At 41.3% G+C, this 20,949-nt stretch overlaps 1 protein-coding gene across 3 annotated transcripts in view; it reads right to left on the bottom strand.

Annotated features, from left to right (window-relative positions):
- homer1b (homer scaffold protein 1b) overlaps positions 1-20,949 on the bottom strand; it is a 177,535-nt gene that overhangs the window by 96,732 nt on the left and 59,854 nt on the right. For 2 of the 3 annotated variants that reach the window (XM_014174926.3, XM_014174927.3), the window contains 4 exons: positions 9,621-9,777; positions 8,573-8,704; positions 2,453-2,548; positions 1,089-1,234 (listed from right to left, as the gene is read on the bottom strand). In XM_014174926.3, the coding sequence (XP_014030401.2) occupies positions 1,089-1,234; positions 2,453-2,548; positions 8,573-8,704; positions 9,621-9,777 (531 nt within the window). Of the gene's footprint in view, positions 1-1,088; positions 1,235-2,452; positions 2,549-8,572; positions 8,705-9,620; positions 10,413-20,949 lie in introns of those variants that run through there. The other variant, XM_014174925.3, reaches the window with a different exon arrangement.

Here is a 20,949-nt window from a genome sequence, read left to right as displayed (position 1 = left end):
AAGGCTTAAAAATCCTGATTTAACCTGTCTCTTCCACCTAAATCTACACTGATTGAAGTGGATTTCACAGGTCACATCAATAAGGGATCATAATGTTCACCTGGATTCAGTCCATGACCAGGTGAGCACGCCCCCATTCTCATCGACGGGGCTGTAGTGGAGCAGCTTGAGAGCTTCAAGTTCCTTGGTGTCCACATCACCAACAAACTATCATGGTCCAAACACACCAAGACAGTCGTGAAGAGGGCACGACAACGCCTATTCCCCCTCAGGAGACTGAAAAGATTTGGCATGGGTCCTCAGATCCTCAAAAGTTTCTACAGCTGCACCATTGTGAGCATCCTGACTGGTTACATCACCGCCTGGTATGGCAACTGCTCAGCCTCTGACCGCAAGGCACTACAGAGGGTAGTGCGTATGGCCCAGTACATCACTGAGGCCAAGCTTTCTGCCACCCAGGACCTCTATACCAGGCGGTGTCAGAGGAAGGCCCAAAAAATTGCCAGACTCCAGCCACCCTAGTTATAGACTGTTCTCTCTGCTACCGCACGACAAGCGGTTAGCTGAGAACCAAGTCTAGGTCCAAACGGCTTCTTAACAGCTTCTACCCCCAAGCCATAACAGCTAATTAAATGGCTACCTGGACTATTTGCATTGTCCCCCCCCAGACTCCCATTTTTACACTGCTGATACTCTCTGTTTATTATCCATGCATAGTCACTTTACCTCTACCTACATGTACATATAACCTCAATTACCTTGACTAACTGGTGCCCCCGCACATTGACTCTGTACCATTACCCCCTGAATATAGCCTCACTACTGTTATTTTATTGTTGCTCCTTAATTATTTGTTCTTTTTCGATTTGTCTTATTTTAAAAAAATAAAAAAATATTAACTCTTATTTTTCTTAAAACTGCATTGTTGGTTAAGGGCATTTAAGTAAGCATTTCACTCTAAGGTCCATACCTGTTGTATTCAGCCATTTTGACATTGCAAGCATTTCGTAAACTCAGTGTATACACCCACACACACAAACACACACACGCACAGCACAACCCCCTATTAACACCCCTGTGTGTGTTACCTGTGTGTGAAGGCCAGTGCGTTCTGAGACGGTTCAGGACGGGGCTCGGGTGTGGTGTCACAGGGGTCATCTGTCCCATTGATGTTGTCCATGGCGGGAGGAGTCACAGGAGTCAGAGGTGAAGAGAGTTCACCTGCTGGCGACTCCTACATACATGACAAGCAATCAATCAACATATAATTATAGAATTGTTTACAGTGCTTCTTATAAACCCATTCGTCTGAAAGTGCTGAACAGTGATTCTGGATTTATCTAGCAAAGAGCAAGCAAGTCATTTTTTCATGAGGAGATTCAGCAGTCATCTTCTTCCTCTGTTCGGCGTGAGAGAGAGAAAATTGGAAAGAAAGGAAAGAAAAAACAAATAGAGAGAGACTGATAGGAGAATCTGGTGATAAGCTCCTAGCTCTGTATTACCAAGAGGACATTACTGAGCTGTTCTGCCTGCCAAAGCTTATTGTAGCTCAGAGAAATTGCAGATAAACGTTTATCTTTATTTCCCAAACAATTAAACCAATGTGACCAAACTAAACATTTACACACTTTAATTACATGAAACAAAACAATTAAGGGGTTATAAACTGGCCATTGTACACACTCAAACCATGCACCACTTAGGCCTGATGGACAGGGATAACTGAGACTTAATCACTGTAGGAAATTACTTTCAGGACATTCCCATTGAAAGTATAATTTCATAATCTACATTTATAAGTGGCCTTATTGAAGAAGGTTGGGTTAATTTATGCTTATCATACTCTCAATGTTGTTCTCAGACTTATACATGTGCAAAAATGTCCATTTCCATTGTGACGACATATTTAGTGCAGCATCAAATCATTTTTGGATGGAGGAACCGGATGGAGGAACCGGATGGAGGAACCGTTCATCAGCATCCTGTTTTCTGTGTATGTAATGATGTGATGTAAACTGATGCAATGTGTAGTAAACTAGCAGGGTTTCCCTGGACTAGAGAGGGTGTTTAGCTGGTTTTTGAAGTGGTGGGACTCTGGGGATTGAGTCTTAAAAACAACCTAATTTCTTCCATTTCTGTTCAAAGGAGGACAATTAAATATGCAGCGAAAACACAATAATCTAACAAATGCAGGGATTTCCAAGTTCATATGTTTGTTGCATGGTTCTCTTTTTTTCCAGCTGTTAACTTATGAAGTACCACAGGAGAGTGTTGTGACTTTTTTAGTGTGAGTACCTAGAGGGAGCAGTGGCTGTGTTTTTAGTGTGAGTACCTTAGAGGGAGCAGTAGCTGGGTTTTTAGTGTGAGTGCCTGCTGTAAGAGAGAGCAGTGGCTGCATTTTTAGTGTGAGTACCTAAGAGGGAGCAGTGGCTGTGTTTTTAGTGGTGAGTACCTGAGAGGGAGAGGTCGCTAGTTCCATCTTTCCATTTTGACTTTTTCCCTTGGCCTGACGAGCTGCCTCCTTATACTCTGCAAACTTCTCTGCAAACTGGAGAGAGAGACAGACTGGTCACATACTCAGAGAGCTAGAACGCAATTTCTAGTTCTAATACAAAATATTTGTCACTTTAGGGTACACCTGTGCACACACAAAAAAAAACACACTAGTATGTTAGTATTAAGAGGGTAGAGGAGGTTGTCAATAGCGACCAAATGTGAGGCATTTGATTTGACGTCCAACATTTGGGCTATGGAATGGAGGCCCCTACCCATAATGCCTCAGTAGAAATGTGAGCGATGTAGGTCAACCAGAGAGTGGCACAGTAACCATTACAGTAAAACCCATGCGAGTGCAAGGACACAGGCATGTGCATAGAGACATAGTAACATCATAGGAACATTAGAAACATAAATAAACACAGACAAACTGGGTAAACTCCTCTTTCTCGCTTCGCTCTCCCTCTCTCTCCCTTGTGGGAGGGGCTTAATTTATATTATGTCACCAGCTGTTCTCTGTCACACTTTGATCCAATGTGACTTACAGCTTTGTCATACATTGTGTCATGACTCTCTTGTGAGGATTCAAAGGATCAGGTTACAGTGGATCAGCTCTACAGAGCTCTCTCTCTCCCACAGGGGGAAGAGGGATTGATGTGGGGGTGTTATGACACCTTACATGAATCGTAATTTGTAAGTCAGCAGACTCCTTTCTGGTCTATAGTATGGGTGATTGGAATGTTTGTCTGCCTTATGAAGTGTTTACCGCTCAAAACTACAACATCCAACAATGGACACAGGGACAATTATTTCATCCTCCGAATTTTGGTAATGATAAGAGATGGAATGTGGAAGATTAATGTCTATTTTGTGATGTCATTAAAAGTTAAATGAAGACGTTATAACGAAAACAATGTAACTTGAAGGGTTTTCATAATGTGTATCTCATGTTGACATACTTTATGTTGTGCAGAAAATATCCAGATTAAAGAGAATGTTTTTGTGACGATAAGACTGTGATTTTAGTTATCCAACGGAATCCTAGTAAATTCTGATACATTGCCTAGTAACTAGCTACGCCCCAGGGAACACAGGGAGCGTGTTAGCAAGACGGAAATGCCCCCTTTCTACTCAAGGTTATAAAGCATTTGAGTTAAGAATGAACATATCAGACTAGAAGGTCTACGATTAGTCACGACACCGAAATGCAACACGAGATTGAAGAAGACAAAGGAACCTCTTAACAATCAATGCCATGGTTGAGTAGCTGTTCTAAGTACTGTATCTAATCAGAGATTTACATCAGAGAACGAAGGAGATGGCCATCCTAAGAACAAGGCCGAACCTCTCTCACTAAGTGGAACTCGGCCCACGAAGGCCTGGGCCAAACAGAGAAACCCAACGAAGACCTTCAACATGTAAATACATGCATTACACTTCTTACCCATACGATCGGCAGTTCGGGGCAAGGTATTAGGGCTAAAGTAAGTGCAGTTTACAAATGTATCCAAGTGTTTCTCTTTCTCTCTCACTCTGTCTGTCTCTCTTTAAATCTCCATCTTGTGTAACACGTTATATTGTGTTGAATCGCTAGGGACCTGTTGTCATCGCATTAAGTTCCTAATCAATAACCTATACCGTGTGTGTGTATGTGTATCTTATGTTATCATTTAGCTTGTTAGTAAATAAATAATGAAATCAATTTGTGTGGTATGGAATGATCAGTGAGACCTGGGTTTGTGCAGATTTACAGAGTCTACGACTGATATGAGGAAATTATTAATTGATAACTGGTATGATAAGTATATACAGTTGAAGTCGGACGTTTACATACACTTAGGTTGGAGTCATTAAAACTCATTTTTCAACCACTCCACAAGTTTCTTGTTAACAAACTACAGTTTTGGCAAGTCGGTTAGGACATCTACTTTTGCATGACACAAGTCAACTTTCCAACAATTGTTTACAGATTATTTCACTTATAATTGACTGTATCACAATTCAAGTGGGTGAGAAGTTTACATACACTAAGTTGACAGCTTGGAAAATTACAGAAAATGTCATGGCTTTAGAAGCTTCTGATAGGCTAAATGACATCATTTGAGTCAATTAGAGGTGTACCTGTGGATGTATTTCAAGGCCTAGCTTCAAACTCAGTGCCTCTTTGTTTGACATCATGGGGAAATCTAAAGAAATCAGCCAAGACCTCAGAAAAAAATTGTAGACCTCCACAAGTCTGGTTCATCCTTGGGAGCAATTTCCAAACACCTTAAGGTACTACGTTCATCTGTACTAACAATAGGATGCAAGTATACACATTATGGGACCACGCAGCCGTCATACCGCTCAGGAAGGAGACGCGTTCTGTCTCCTAGAGATGAACATACTTTGGTGCGAAAAGTGCAAATCAATCCCAGAACAACAGCAAAGGACCTTGTGAAGATGCTGGAGGAAACAGGTACAAAAGTATCTATATCCACAGTAAAACTAATTCTATATCGACAAAACCTGAAAGGCCGCTCAGCAAGGAAGAAGCCACTGCTCCAAAACCACCATAAAAAAGCCAGACTACGGTTTGCAACTGCACATGGGGACAAAGATCGTACTTTTTGGAGAAATGTCCTCTGGTCTGAAGAAACAAAACCAAAAAACTGTTTGGCCATAATGGCCATCTTTATGTTTGGAGGAAAAAGGGGGAGGCTTGCAAGCCGAAGAACACCATCCCAACCGTGAAGCATGGGGGTGTCAGAATCATGTTGTGGGGGTGCTTTACTGCAGGATGGACTGGTGCACTTCACAAAATAGATGGCATCATGAGGAAAGAAAATGATGTGCATATATTGAAGCAACATCTCAAGACATCAGTCAGGAAGTTAAAGCTTGGTCGCGAATGGGTCTTCCAAATGGACAATGACCCCAAGCATACTTCAAAAGTTGTGGCAAAATGGCTTAAGGACAACAAAGTCAAGGTATTGGAGTGGCCATCACAAAGCCCTGACCTCAATCCTATAGAAACGTTGTGGGCAGAACTGAAAAAGCGTGTGCGAGCAAGGAGGCCTACAAACCAGACTCAGTTACACCATCTCTGTCAGGAGGAATGGGCCAAAATTCACCCAATTTATTGTGGGAAGCTTGTGGAAGGCTACCCGAAAAGTTTGACCCAAGTTAAACAATTTAAAGGCAATGCTAACAAATACTAATTGAGTGTATGTAAACTTCTGACCCATTGGGGATGTGATGAAAGAAATAAAAGCTGAAATAAATCATTCGCGCTACTATTATTCTGACATTTCACATTCTTAAAATAAACTGGTGATCTAACTGACCTAAGACAAGGAATTTTTACTAGGATTAAATGTTAGGAATTGTGAAAAACTGAGTTTAAATGTATTTGGCTGAGGTGTATGTGTCACGTCCTGACCAGTAAAGGGGTTATTTGTTATATTAGTTTGGTCAGGACGTGGCAGGGGGTATTTGTTTAGAGTGTTTCGGGGTTTGTTGGGCTATGTGTTTTGTAGAGGGGTGTTTGATTAGAGTGTTCTGGGGTTTTGGTTTATATTCTATGTTAGTATATTTCTATGTTCTAGTCTAGTCTTTCTAGTTCTATGTTTAGTTTATTGATTTGGCCTTCAATTGGAGGCAGCTGTTCCTTGTTGCCTCTGATTGAAGGTCCTATGTATAGGGGTGTTTTGGTAATGGGAATTGTGGGTAGTTGTCTCCTGTTTAGTGTCTATGCACCTGATAGGACTGTTTGTGTTGTTCGTTGTGTTTTGTATACGTGTTTTGTTTGTTTTTCCTTCTTTTCACTATTAAAGAAGATGAGTATACATATTCCCGCTGCACCTTGGTCCACTCATTACGACACCCGTTACAGTATGTAACCTTCCGACTTCAACTGTATTCTTGAGTTAATTTTGGAAATGGTAACTCATTAAATAAATTTTTCCCATGGTGCCCCAGATTCCTAATAAGTTAATTGTTACATGATTAATTTAATCAAGTATTAATTAAATGTAAGAGGCAATTATTTGATGAATAGCAGTCATGACATTAATGATAGTCATGTCAAGACAATTGAGTAAGTTTATATTCAGTAATACAGTATGTGTCCCATTAGTCTGGGAGTCAAAGCCACAAATCTGGTGGCACCATGCCACTCAAACCAACTGGATTCACTAGTTTTAGTGTAGTGTTGAGGGACACCTATGTCTTCCCACTGGGAACAAATCAAATTAAATTGTATTTGTCACATGCGCCGAATACAACAGGTGTAGGCCTTACAGTGAAATGCTTACTTACAAGCCCTTAACCAACAATGCAGTTAAGAAAAATACCACCAAAAAAAGAAATAAAAGTAACAAATAATTAAAGAGCAGCAGTAAAATAACAGTAGCGAGGCTATATACAGGCGGTACCGGTAGAGAGTCAACGTACGGGGGCACCGGGTTAGTCAAGGTAATTGAGGTAATATGTACATGTACTGTAGGTAGAGTTATTAAAGTGATTATGCATAGATAATAACAGAGCGTAGCGGCAGTGTAAACGGGGGGGGGGGGGGGGGCAATACAAATAGTCTGGGTAGTTATTTGATTAGATGTTCAGGAGTCTTATGGCTTGGGGTTAGAAGCTGTTTAGAAGCCTCTTGGACCTAGACGTGCTGCTCCGGTACCGTTTGCCGTGCGGTAGCAGAGAGAACAGTCTATGACTAGGTGGCTGGAGTCTTTGACAATTTTTTGGGGCCTTCCTCTGACACCGCCTGGTATAGAGGTCCTGGATGGCAGGAAGCTTGGCCCCAGTGATGTACTGGGCTGTACGCACTACTCTCTGTAGTGCCTTACAGTCGGAGGCCGAGCAGTTGCCATACCAGGCAGTGATGCAACCCGTCAGGATGCTCTTGATGGTGCAGCTGTAGAACCATTTGAGGATCTGAGGACCCATGCCATGTCTCCTGAGGGGGAATAGGTTTTGTCGTGCCCTTTTCACGACTGTCTTGGTGTGCTTGGACCATGTTAATTTGCTGGTGATGTGGACACCAAGGAACTTGAAGCTCTCAACCTGCTCCACTACAGCCAAGTCGATGAGAATGGGGGCGTGCTCGGTCCTCCTTTTCCTGTAGTCCACAATCATCTCCTTTGTGTTGATCATGCTGAGGGAGAGGTTGTTGTCCTGGCACAACACAACCAGAACTCTGACCTCCTCCCTATAGGCTGTCTCGTCGAAGTCGGTGATCAGGCCTAACACTGTTGTGTAATCTGTAAACTTAATGATTGTGCTGGAATAGTGCCTGGCCGTGCAGTCATGAGTGAACAGGTAGTGCAGAAGGGGACTGAGCACGCGCCCCTGAGGGGCCCCCGTGTTGAAGATCAGCGTGATAGATGTGTTGTTACCTACCCTTACCACCTGGCTCAATTTCATTTCATAGAAATTACATGGAAACAACGTTGATACAACCAGTGTGTGCTCAGAGGGTTCATTAGACTACTGGATTACTAGTGGAATATTGATTGAGAATCTATACCAAATGTTAAAATCCCTAATCATGAAATTAAGACCTTAATGATTATAAGATTAAGAACATCATTAATCTGCTTATTCTTTCTGTGTGTGTGGATGTGTGTGTGGGTGTGTATATGTGTGGGTGCGTGCGCATGTGCGTGGGGGCGAGTGTGTGTGTGTGCGCACGTGTGTGTGGGTGCGTGCATATGTGTGTGTGTGGGTGAGTGTGTTTTTTTATTTATTTCACCTTTATTTAACCAGGTAGGCCAGTTGAGAACAAGTTCTCATTTACAACTGGTGCGTGTGTGGATGGGTGCGTGAGTGTGTGTGGGTGTGGGTGCATGTATGCATATGCGTCTTGTCTGAGAGTAGGGCTGCTGTGTGCCTCCACCGGCTCACGACATAGCTTAATCATACTGCAGAGGAAAGAAGCACCCGCCCACATACACTGACACACACACATAGTGCCTCATTAGGGCTAAAAGTGGAAGAGTTACCCGGCGAGAACAAAGAAAGAACAGTAAAGAAGAGAGAGAGAAAGCGCAGAGGGAACCACTTTAAGAGATGTGTGTGTGTGTACCTTGGTCAGGTGGTGTTCAGTAGAGAAGCCCAAGCCATAAACGGTGTTAGCTCTGCTGTCGGCCCACTGGCCAAACTTCTGAGACGTCTTGGTGAAGGTCATGTTGGGGCTGATGGTGCTGTTGATTATTGCCTACAGGAGCAAACACACACATTAGATCAAATTACAACAAATCAAACCCACAAGACTAAAATACCCAGAGAGGAGAGTGGACTCAAGTACAGACCTAAAATGGACCCTGTCCCTATCACACAGTAAGACATTCACGCACACCTATTAGGGCACTCCTGGCTCTGACACATGAGCTGAATAAAACACATTCTAGATTCTGGCACTCGGCTGAATCATGCCAGTGTTAGCTATGCTGTCCACCCACTGACATGTTTGTACATTAGATTGTCCAATAACACTAGACAAACCCACAAAACTGGATGTGTTAAAATGGTGCTAGTTATCTTTCCCTTGGCATTGGATGATGGTGCAGTCACCTTGTGTCTAATGTCTTTAGAATTTTTTTAGAGCTTTCCAATGAACCAAATAATTTTTAGAGCTACAGCCTACAAAAAGTAATGACCCTTCTACTATGCTTTTTAAAGATACTTGTCTCACATGTAACTTACTGGCCTGCTACACTAGACACGTAACTTTTGCAGAGTGTGAGACGCTCCAATTCAATGAAACCTGGGTGTAAGCAGTGCGGCTCTGTAAGATGCTCGTGCTGCTCAGCGTAAACTTACACTCTGGTTCTATTTTCAAGATTTCAACATGCAGCTCACAATTGAGAACACTAGAAGTAGCTCACACTGCCCATGCTGGACAAAAGTTATGCTTCCAGTGTAGCAGGTGAAAAACCTACTGCTTTTGCAATATCACAGTGCAGCTCCTATGTTGTACTCAACCAACCAAAAGGAACTTCTAACAATGTCCATAAAGACCTGCACAGTGTTTGAAAAAAATACCTGCAAGTGGCCATAGCATAGAGGCATAACAGGAGTTTCAGTATATCAGGAGAGTTATACGTGTTATAAGCACTATAAGTAGCCTTTACCTTGGTGCCGTCGAGGCTGATGATGCGGTAAACGTTGCGGGTGCTGTCATAGAAGTAGGACACGGTGACAGCGTGTTTACTGGTGGGCACCCAGTTCTTCTTGGTGTTGGGGTCAATCTGGAACGCATGGGCCCGCGTGCTGTAGATCGGCTGCTCCCTGAAGGGGGCCAAGAAGAAGTGGTGAACCTCTTTGTGCCTTAACACCATTGTCTGGCCAAACTCGCCTAACCCAAAGTTACTGTTGCCGTTGTTGTCCGGGGAATGGGATCGTCCCGGTAACCGAATCACCAACTCGCCACCGCCTTCCATGACAACCACAGGGAGGGCAGCGTGTGGTTAAAGTTCACCAACTGACTGACTGACAGGATGGAGTGAAGACTAACTTCCTGCACACATGTGCGCACACACACACACTTACTGCCTACACACCACCTTCTCCACACACACTATCTTCTTATACACACAAACCTCCTATAAACATACACAGACCTACTACACCCACATACAGGCCACATACACACCAATCATGCTGCACATACTAATACATGCCGCAAGTAGCATAGTGGTTAAGAGCGTTGGGCCAGTAACCGAAAGTTCGCTGTTTTGAATCCCCGAGCCGACGAGGTGAAAAATCTGTCAATGTGCCCTTGAGCAAGGCACTTAAACCTAATTGCTCCTGTAACTCGCTCTGGATAACAGTGTCTGCTAAATGGCACCTCCTATACATGTAGGCTATACAAGTGCACACCCACGCAGTTTCTCCTCTGAATGGCAGTGCTGTCTCTCCCTGCTCTGATTTGGGAATGCCAGTGGTATGGTGAGAGAGAGAGGGGCTACAGGCTAAATATAGAGAACAGGCTAAATATAGAGAAAAGTTATGAAATCTCACATAGTATCAAACGTGGCTGTGGGGTCGTAGAAGCTGCAGGCACAGTGATTTGAGCTATCCAAATGGCCAGCAAAACACTTGAATTTAAAAGAAATAGTGGTGCAAGGCTTTATCGGCTTTTCTACAGAAATGTTAGGCGATCGACTTGGAATGCCTCGTACCGTAATTTCCGGACTATTAAGCGCACCTGAATATAAGCCGCACCCACTGAATTAAAAAATATATATTATTTTGAACATAAATAAGCCGCACATGTCTGTAAGCCGCAGGTGCCTACCGGTACATTGAAACAAATTAACTTTACACATGCTTTAACGAAACACGGCTTGTAACAAAAATAAATAGGCTTTAACGAAACACGGCTTGTAACAAAAATAAATAGGCTTTAACGAAACACGGCTTGTAAAAAAAAAAAAAATTGCAGTAAGCTTTAGTTATCTTTTTGCACTGAGTCAATTCCTCACGCTGCTGTTTCCAACATCTTATCATCTACTCATTAAGACCAAGCTCCCGTGCAGCGGCTCTATTTCCTTTTCCAACAGCCAGATCAATCGCCTTCAACTTGAAAGCTGCATCATATGCATTTCTCCGTGTCTTTGCCATGATGAGGGTGACAAAATGACTACCGTAATCAGAATGATGGGAAGTTTGAGAGCGCTCGATTTAATCTAAACAGTAAACAAAAAAGTTGTTTGACCTTAACCTGTTCGTCAATTTCATTGGTCTAATGAAAGCTTCATGCCGCCAAAAAACTGAGCACGTCACAGAATGTTTGTTTTTGGAGAAAATAAATTGAAAGCGGGAAAAATCCATATATTAGCCGCGTCATTGTTTAAGCCGCGAGGTTCAAAGCCTGGGAAAAAAGTTGCGGCTTATAGTCCGGAATTTACGGTAGATTGAACAGTTGACTGCAATCGACCGGTTGATAACCACTGCTGTACATAATCAACAAAGAGAGGGGGAGGAGGAGAGAAGGTAGGGAGGGAGGGAAAGCAGTGGTTGTAAATGTGAAGTTCGAAAGCCTGAGGAAGTTCATATTGGAAACTTATCTAATACATATGAATGGAGTGCAGATTGCCAGCAGCTGCCAGTGAAAGCATTTTATTGGCTGTGAGTAGATTTTTCAAAAACAACCACCATTCCTATTCCTCCTCAGAAGCGAGTAAGCTAATTTACTGTGCTAGCATCACTAGCATGCAATATTTTTGAAAATTGACATTTCGGAAATTTCAAATCTCCACTTCTGTTTGAATGTGCCTATTCCAGTTGTTGGGAGGGGCAAATGTGTCAAAATATTCTATAGGATTTATGATTTTTCTACTGAAATCCTATATCAAAATCCTATTGGACTACTTTTTTTTATTGGAAATAAAAAGTGATCCTCTAGGATTCTTGCAGTCCTATAGGATATTGTGTCAACTGTATCAGAATCCTATTGGAATCCTATTGAACTAGTTTTTTTCCTATTGGAAATAAAAAGTAATCTGATTGGATCCTATATGTTTTTGATAAGTCTTGTAGGATTTTGTCACCCTAATCAGAATCGTATTTTTCTTAAGAAAACCTGAGTGACTGATGACGTCACAGCTAGCATAGGCTTGCGGTGTTAAATAACAAGTTCAGCTCGCCGCCTGTGGCTGCGCATAGAATCTCTGGCTTTCTAACATTATCATTCTAACGGTTTTATCCTTCACTGTGCATGAATGCAATAACTGTGAGTACAGTATTTATTTCCTTATGTCTCCTGACGAAGTTGTCAATGTTTTAGTCATATTTTCATCATTGTGCAGCATTTTATGCACTCATTTTTATGCTAGCAAAACGAAATCGTCCCACCTACTCAACAGCCAGTGGAATCCCGTGGCGCGTTATTCAAATACCTTAGAAATGCTATTACTTCAATTTCTCAAACATATGACTATTTTACACCATTTTAAAGACAAGACTCTCGTTAATCTAACCACACTGTCCGATTTCAAAAAGGCTTTACAACGAAAGCAAAACATTAGATTATGTCAGCAGAGTACCCAGCCAGAAATAATCAGACACCCATTTTTCAAGCTAGCATATAATGTCACATAAACCCAAACCACAGCTAAATGCAGCACTAACCTTTGATGATCTTCATCAGATGACAATCCTAGGACATTATGTTATACAATACATGCATGTTTTGTTCAATCAAGTTCATATTTATATAAGAAAACAGCTTTTTACATTAGCATGTGACGTTCAGAACTAGCATACCCACCGCAAACTTCCGGTGAATTTACTAAATTACTCACGATAAACGTTCACAAAAAACATAACAATTATTTTAAGAATTACAGATACAGAACTCCTTTATGCACTCGCTATGTCCGATTTTAAAATAGCTTTTCGGTGAAAGCACATTTTGCAATATTCTGAGTAGATAGCCCAGCCATCACGGGTTAGCTATTTAGACACCCACCAAGTTTAGCCCTCACCAAAGTCAGATTTACTATAAGAAAAATGTTATTACCTTTGCTGTTCTTCGTCAGAATGCACTCCCAGGACTTCTACTTCAATAACAAATGTTGGTTTGGTTCAAAATAATCCATAGTTATGTTCAAATATCCTCTGTTTTGTTCGTGCGTTCAAGACACTATCCGAAGGGTAAATAAGGGTTACGTGCCCGACGTGTTTCGTGACAAAAAAATGTCTAAATATTCCATTACCGTACTTCGAAGCATGTCAACCGCTGTTTAAAATCAATTTTTATGCCATTTTTCGCGTAAAAAAGCGATAATATTCCGACCGGGAGTCGTTGTTTTAGTTCAAAGACAGAGAAAATAAAAACATGGGGTCGCCTCGTGCACGCACCTCAGTCTCATTGTCCTCTGATAGACCACTTACCAAAGGCGCTAATGTTTTTCAGCCAGGGGCTGCAAAGACATCATTCAGCTTTTTCCCGGGTTCTGAGAGCCTATGGGAGCCGTAGGAAGTGTCACGTTACAGCAAAGATCCTCAGTTTTCAATAAAGAGAGTCAAGAAGCCCAAGAAATTGTCAGACAGGCCACTTCCTGTAAGGAATCTTCTCAGGTTTTTGCCTGCCATATGAGTTCTGTTATACTCACAGACACCATTCAAACAGTTTTAGAAACTTTAGGGTGTTTTCTATCCAAATCAAACAATTATATGCATATTCTAGTTACTGGGCAGGAGTAGTAACCAGATTAAATCGGGTACGTTTTTTATCCGGCCGTGCAAATACTGCCCCCTAACCCCAACAGGCTAGCTAAGAAACTACTGTTAGCCACATTTTGCATGTCTAGCTAGCTAGATAAATTGTAGCAATTTGAATCTCATTTTTAGTAACTGTTCTTATAGCAGATGAGAAATGTTTATTTTTGTTATTGCTAAATATATTGTATGTGCCTTATTATAGGTAAGTCAAACCATTCTCCACTATGCAATCTGGTTTCCAAGCTGGTCATGGGTGCACCTCAGCCACGCTGAAGGTCCTAAACGATATCATAACCGCCATCGATAAGAGACAATACTAAGAGACAATAAGAGACAATACTGTGCAGCTGTATTCATCGACCTGGCCAAGGCTTTCGACTCTGTCAATCACCACATTCTTATCGGCACACTCAACAGCCTTTGTTTCTCAAATGACTGCCTCGCCTGGTTCACCAACTACTTCTCAGACAAAAAACAGCTAAATGCAGCAGTAACCTTTGACAATCTTCATCAGATGACACACCTAGGACATCATGTTACACAATACATGCATTCTTTTGTTCGATAAAGTTCATATTTATATAAAAAAACAGCATTTTACATCGGTGCGTAACGTTGACTAACTATTTTCCCTCAAATGCATCCGATGAAACAGCGCTACAATTTACTAAATTACTATTCGAAAACATTTTTAAAATGTAATATTGTCATTCTAACATTTATAGATGAATATCTCTTGAAAGCACCTGTAATGCCAGATTTAAAAATAACTTTACTGGGTAATCACACTTTGCGATAAAAGGGGATGCGATACTCAGAACAATAGGCTAGCAATAGCAATAGGCTAGCCATTTTGGAACAATCGCATATCAAATCTAGTCTTGTATACTATTGTCAATAATCCCTTACTTTTGATTATCTTCATCCTTAGGCACTTCCAGGCATCCCAGGTCCACAACAAATGTATTTTCGTTCGAAAAAGTTCATCCTTTATGTTCCATTAGCTTGTTGTTGTTAGCGCGTTCTGAAGGCTGCACCAAAAGTTCAGACGTGCGCGGGGCTACTCTTTCAACAAAATGCATTTTTTTCTTATTTAGGTTCGTTCAAACATGTCAAACGTTGTATAACATAAATCTTTAGGGCCTTTTTCAACCAGAGCTCCAATAAGATTCGAGGAGGACGATCGCATTGTGTTTCAAAACGTTTCGAAAGGGGAGGGTAACCAGGGGCGCCGGCGTCATAATGGTGATGGCCCTCTCCGTGTGACCACGTTCCACAGCGTGTCAATTCGTCAGTTTTCACAGTAGGAGACTCAAATCATTTTGTAAAGACTGAGGACATCTAGTGGAAGCAATAGGAAGTGCTCAATGAACCATAGCTCACGGTGTGATTAATAGGCAACGTGATGAAGTTGAGTTCGCAATTCAGAATTCCACTTCCTGTTTCGATCTGTCTCGGGGTTTTGACTGCCATATGAGTTCTGGTATACTCACAGACACCATTCAAACAGTTTTAGAAACTTTAGGGTGTTTTCTATCCACAAGTATTAATTATATGCATATCCTAGCTTCTGAGTTTGAGTAGTAGGCCGTTTAAAATTGGGCACAAATTTTTTTCAAAATGCTCTGTGGCGCTCCCTATCCTATGCAACCGTCAAGAGGTTAACTAACCTCCAAACGAGCTTTAATGCCATACAACTCTCCTTCCGTGGCCTCTAACTGCTCTTAAATGCAAATAAAACTAAATGCATGCTCTTCAACTGATCACTGCCCACACCTGCCCGCCATCCAGCATCACTACTCTGGAAGGTTCTGGACGGTGTCTGGTTAGACTGTAAACTCTCCTTCCAGACTCACATTAAGCATCTCCAATCCAAAATTAAATCTAGAATCGGCTTCCTATTTCGCAACAAAGCATCCTTCACTCATGCTGCCAAACATACCCTCGTAAAACTGACTATCCTGCCGATCCTTGACTTCGGCGATGTCATTTACAAAATAGCCTCCAACACTCTACTCAGCAAATTGGATGCAGTCTAACACAGTGCCATCCGTTTTGTCACCGAAGCCCCATATACCACCCTCTCGTTGGCTGGCCCTCGCTTCTTATTCGTCGCCAAACCCACTGGCTCCAGGTCATCTATAAGACTTTGCTAGGTAAAGCCCCGCCTTATCTCCGCTCACTGGTCACCATAGCAGCACCCACCTATAGCAGGCACTCCAGCAGGTATATTTCACTGGTCACCCCCAAAGCCAATTCCTCATTTGGCCGCCTTTCCTTCCAGTTCTCTGCTGCCAATGACTGGAATGAATTGCAAAAATCACTGAAGCCAGAGACTCATATCTCCCTCACTAACTTTAAGCACCAGCTGTCAGAGCAGCTGACAGGTCACTGCACCTGTACATAGCCTATCTGTAAATAGTCCATCCAACTACCTCATCCCCACACTGTTATTTTTTTTGTTGCTCCTTTGCACCCCAGTATCTCTACTTGCACAATCATCTTCTGCACATCTATCACTCCAGTCTTTCAATTGATAAATTGTCATTATTTCGCCACTATGGCCTATCTATTGCCTTACCTCCCTTATCTTACCTCATTTGCACACACTGTACATATACTTTTTTTATATTGTGTTATTGACTGTATGTTTGTTTATTCTACAGTTGAAGTCGGATTTTTACATACACCTTAGCCAAACACATTTAAGCGAATAGGTAAACTGTGATGTGACTAAAGCATTAATCAGGGTGATTTTTCCACAAATAGACAGGTATTTTCCATTCCATGGTTGCAAGATCTTATCTATTTTTGCTAACTTTCTATGAACATTTATTGGAGTGAGATCATTTCCTTCTTTCGGGATTAGCAAAAGTATCTAGATCCTCTTTGAGGCTGTGGAGGGATTCTAATTGTGGTTTTAAATGAAAGCACGAATCATCAGCGTACAATGACACCTTTGTTTTTAAGCCCGGATTTCTAATCCCTTAATATTATTGTTGGATCTAATTTTAACAGCTAACATTTCGATGGCAATAAAAAATAGATATGCCAACAGTGGACAACCTTGTTTAACTCCTCCTGTCAGTTTAAAACTTTCTGAGATGTAGCCATTATCTACTATTTTAAGCGTCCCACCTAGCCCATAGAGGTTAAACTCAGTTTTCACAATTCCTGACATTGAATTCTAGTAAAAGTTCCCTGTCTTAGGTCAGTTAGGATCACAATTTATTTCAGCTTTTATTTCTTTCATCACATTCCCAGTGGGTCAAACGTTTACATACACTCAATTAGTATTTGGTAGAATTGCCTTTAAATTGTTAACTTGGGTCAAACATTTTGGGTAGCCTTCCACAAGCTTCCCACAATAAGTTGGGTGAATTTTGGCCCATTCCTCCTGACAGAGCTGGTGTAACTGAGTCAGCTTTGTAGGCCTCCTTGCTCGCACACACTTTTTCAGTTCTGCCCACAAATTTTCTATGGGATTGAGGTCAGGGCTTTGTGATGGTGACTCCAATACCTTGACTTTGTTGTCCTTAAGCCATTTTGCCACAACTTTGGAAGTATGCTTGGGCTCATTGTCCATTTTGAAGACCCGTTTGCGACCAAGCTTTAACTTCCTGACTGATGTCTTGAGATGTCGCTTCAATATATCCACATAATTTTCTTTCCTCATGATGCCATCTATTTTGTGAAGTGCACCACCAGTCCCTCCTGCAGAAAAGCACCCCCACAACATGATGCTGCCACCCCCATGCTTACATTTACATTTACGTCATTTAGCAGACGCTCTTATCCAGAGCGACTTAAAAATTGCTTCACGGTTGAAATGGTGTTCTTCGGCTTGCAAGCTTCCCCTTTTTCTTCAAAACATAACAATGGTCATTATGGCCAAACAGTTCCATTTTTGTTTCATCAGACCAAAGGACATTTCTACAAAAAGTTTGATCTTTGTCCCCATGTGCAGTTGCAAACCGTAGTCTGGCTTTTTTATGGCGGTTTTGGAGCAGTAGCTTCTTCTTTGCTGAGCGGCCTTTCAGGTTATGTCGATATAGGACTCGTTTTACTGTGGATATAGATACTTTTGTACCTGTTTCCTCCAGCATCTTCACAAGGTCCTTTGCTATTGTTCTGGGATTGATTTGTACTTTTTGCACCAAAGTACTTTCATCTCTAGGAGACAGAACGCATCTCCTTCCTGAGCGGTATGACGGCTGCGTGGTCCCATGGTGTTTATACTTGCGTACTATTGTTTGTACAGATGAACGTGGTACCTTCAAGGGTTTGGAAATTGCTTCCAAAGATGATCCAGACTTGTGGAGGTCTACAATTTTTTTTCTGAGGTCTTGGCTGATTTCTTTTGATTTTCCCATGATGTCAAGCAAAGAGGCATTGAGTTTGAAGGTAGGCCTTGAAATACATCCACAGGTACACCTCCAATTAACTCAAATGATGTCAATTAGCCTATCAGAAGCTTCTAAAGCCATGACATCATTTTCTGGAATTTTCCAAGCTGTTTAAAGGCACAGTCAATTTAGTGTATGTAAACTTCTGACCCACTGGAATTGTGATACAGTGAATTATAAGTGAAGTACAATTTTATTTATTTTTATAATCTGTCTGTAAACAATTGCTGGAAAAATTACTTGTGTCATGCACAACGTAGATGTCCTAACCGACTTGCCAAAACTATAGTTTGTTAACAAGACATTTGTGGAGTGGTTGAAAAACTAGTTTTAAATGACTCCAACCTAAGTGTATGTAGACTTCTGACTTCAACTGTATGTGTAACTCTGTGTTGTTGTTTGTGTCGCACTGCTTTGCTTCACCTTGGCCAGGTCGCAGTTGTAAATGACAACTTGTTCTCAACTAGCATACCTGGTTAAATAAAGGTGAAATAAACAAACAAAAAACAACAACATTTGAATCCTTAAAGAGATGGGTGGGGCTTAGGCTTAAGAGGGTGTGAATGATGCTGAATGGGTGTAGACAAAGAAGAGCTCTCCAGTAGGTTTACCAAAACATTTAAGGGCCATTTTCTCAAAAGTGAGGTTACAAGTTAATCAACTTTCAAAGCAGACTTTGCTTTCCCATTGTTCCTCAACTGTAGTGGCCCTGTCCGGGGGTATCATCGGATGGGGCCACAGTGTCTTCTGATCCCTCCTGTCTCAGCCTCCAGTATTTATGCTGCAGTAGTTTATGTGTCGGGGGGCTAGGGTCAGTCTGTTACATCTGGAGTATTTCTCTTGTCTTATCCGGTGTCCTGTGTGTATTTAAATATGCTCTCTCTAATTCTCTCTTTCTCTCTTTCTGTCTTTCTCTCGGAGGACCTGAGCCCTAGGACCATGCCTCAGGACTACCTGGTATGATGACTCCTTGCTGTCCCCAGTCCACCTGGCCGTGCTGCTGCTCCAGTTTCAACTGTTCTGCCTGCGGCTATGGAACCCTGACCTGTTCACCGGACGTGCTTGTTGCACCCTCGACAACTACTATGATTATTATTATTTGACCATGCTGGTCATTTATGAACATTTTAACATTTTAACATTTTGACCATGTTCTGTTATAATATCCACCCTGCACAGCCAGAAGAGGACTGGCCACCCCTCATAGCCTGGTTCCTCTCTAGGTTTCTTCCTAGGTTTTTGGCCTTTCTAGGGAGTTTTTCCTAGGGAGTTTTTCCTAGCCACCGTGCTTCTTTCACATGCTTTGCTTGCTGTTTGGGGTTTTAGGCTGGGTTTCTGTACAGCACTTTGAGAATATCAGCTGATGTACGAAGGGCTATATAAAAATAAATTTGATTTTTGATTTGATTTAGTGTGTGATATACCATTTTCTAGCTCTGAGTCTCTACCTTTATCCAATGTAATAAAACACAATTTCAAATTTTCATTTTCATGAATTCTGGAAGATCATCAAAATAAATCAATCAAATGTTTTTGGACTCATTCAGCAGTTTTTACCTAATTATGTAGACTACTTTTGGAAAATAATGTTGAAAGTCCATTTCATATCCCTAAAACATCAGTTGAAAATGATGCTGCTTCCTGTTGACAATAACTTTCGATAAATAGCCCAATGTCAAAACACAGTTTTGAAGTGTCCAAATCAATAATCAGTGAACAGTTTGTGAGATATTGAAACATAAACATAAAAATGTATTACCTACACATACATGTGCCACCCTAGTAGTCATATGACTTGTATTATTTTAAACACGCACCTTAAACTGCATATGCACCAACAACTGTGGGTTTGACAAGTGGCAATGAATCACTCATATTGATAAGGGGGTGAAATCAGGTTGTATAAACTGTTGAAATTAACAACTCAAAAACCACATAGAAACCGGAAATATTGTTTGCATCACTCATTAGAGCAAAACCTGCTGATGACATCCAGCTACATTTTGGAGTGATGCAGTTTGATTTGGGGGTCGCCAAAACAGAAAGAGAAACACAACACATATTGAAATCAATAGAACGAGAGAGGGGAGTGGGGTTGCACGTCCTGTTCAAATTCACCTTAACACATAACACACCAAATCTGGGAATAATATGTACAGTATATCACTGGTTAGAGGACAACTTGAAGAAGACAGCCAGCTGCATTTTGGATTGTTGTATTTTGTTGCAAGTCACGTGGGTCGCCAACGCAGAAAGGTAAACGTAACACTATTTTGTTAATCACTGATATCGATCTCAATAGAGCGGGGGCAAACGTGTGTGTGCTGTTTGAACTAACATTATTCAAAGGCCACAGTGAATCTGTGAATAATTTGTATATCACTGGTTAGAAGAGAATTTGTTGAAGACAGTCATCTAAATTATAAAATGTCGAATAGAAGTTTTGTGAGGCTGCTGAAACAGGATAGAAAACAAATCAGTTGCTTTGTTATTTAACTTCAACGAATCATGACCCGCCGTAAGATATCAACAGTGACAAGTGTTGGCTGTTATTTGAGTGATATTTTGAATCTCAAATCCATGTATTGTTGTGAGGTCAGCGACTTTGATACAGAGAGCGGCCCAAATTTTCCTCTCTATTTCAGTTTGAAAATGAGAGTAGAATTCTTAATCCCAAAACCGCCGGCTTGTATGACAAAACCAGTGATATTTATCTGTTTAAGCAATCGATTTCGTCATTGTGATTACTTTAAACGTTTATACTAATATCACTAATCTGAGGTAAAAAAAAAAAAGGATTCCAATACAAGAATCCAATAGAAAAATC

The sequence above is a fragment of the Salmo salar genome, chromosome 26 (assembly GCF_965601325.2).
Source record: "Salmo salar chromosome 26, fSalSal1, whole genome shotgun sequence".
In the NCBI taxonomy this organism is placed as follows: Eukaryota; Metazoa; Chordata; class Actinopteri; order Salmoniformes; family Salmonidae; genus Salmo; species Salmo salar.
Note: the sequence above shows the minus strand (reverse complement) of the source record. Positions and strands in the feature narration are given on the sequence as shown.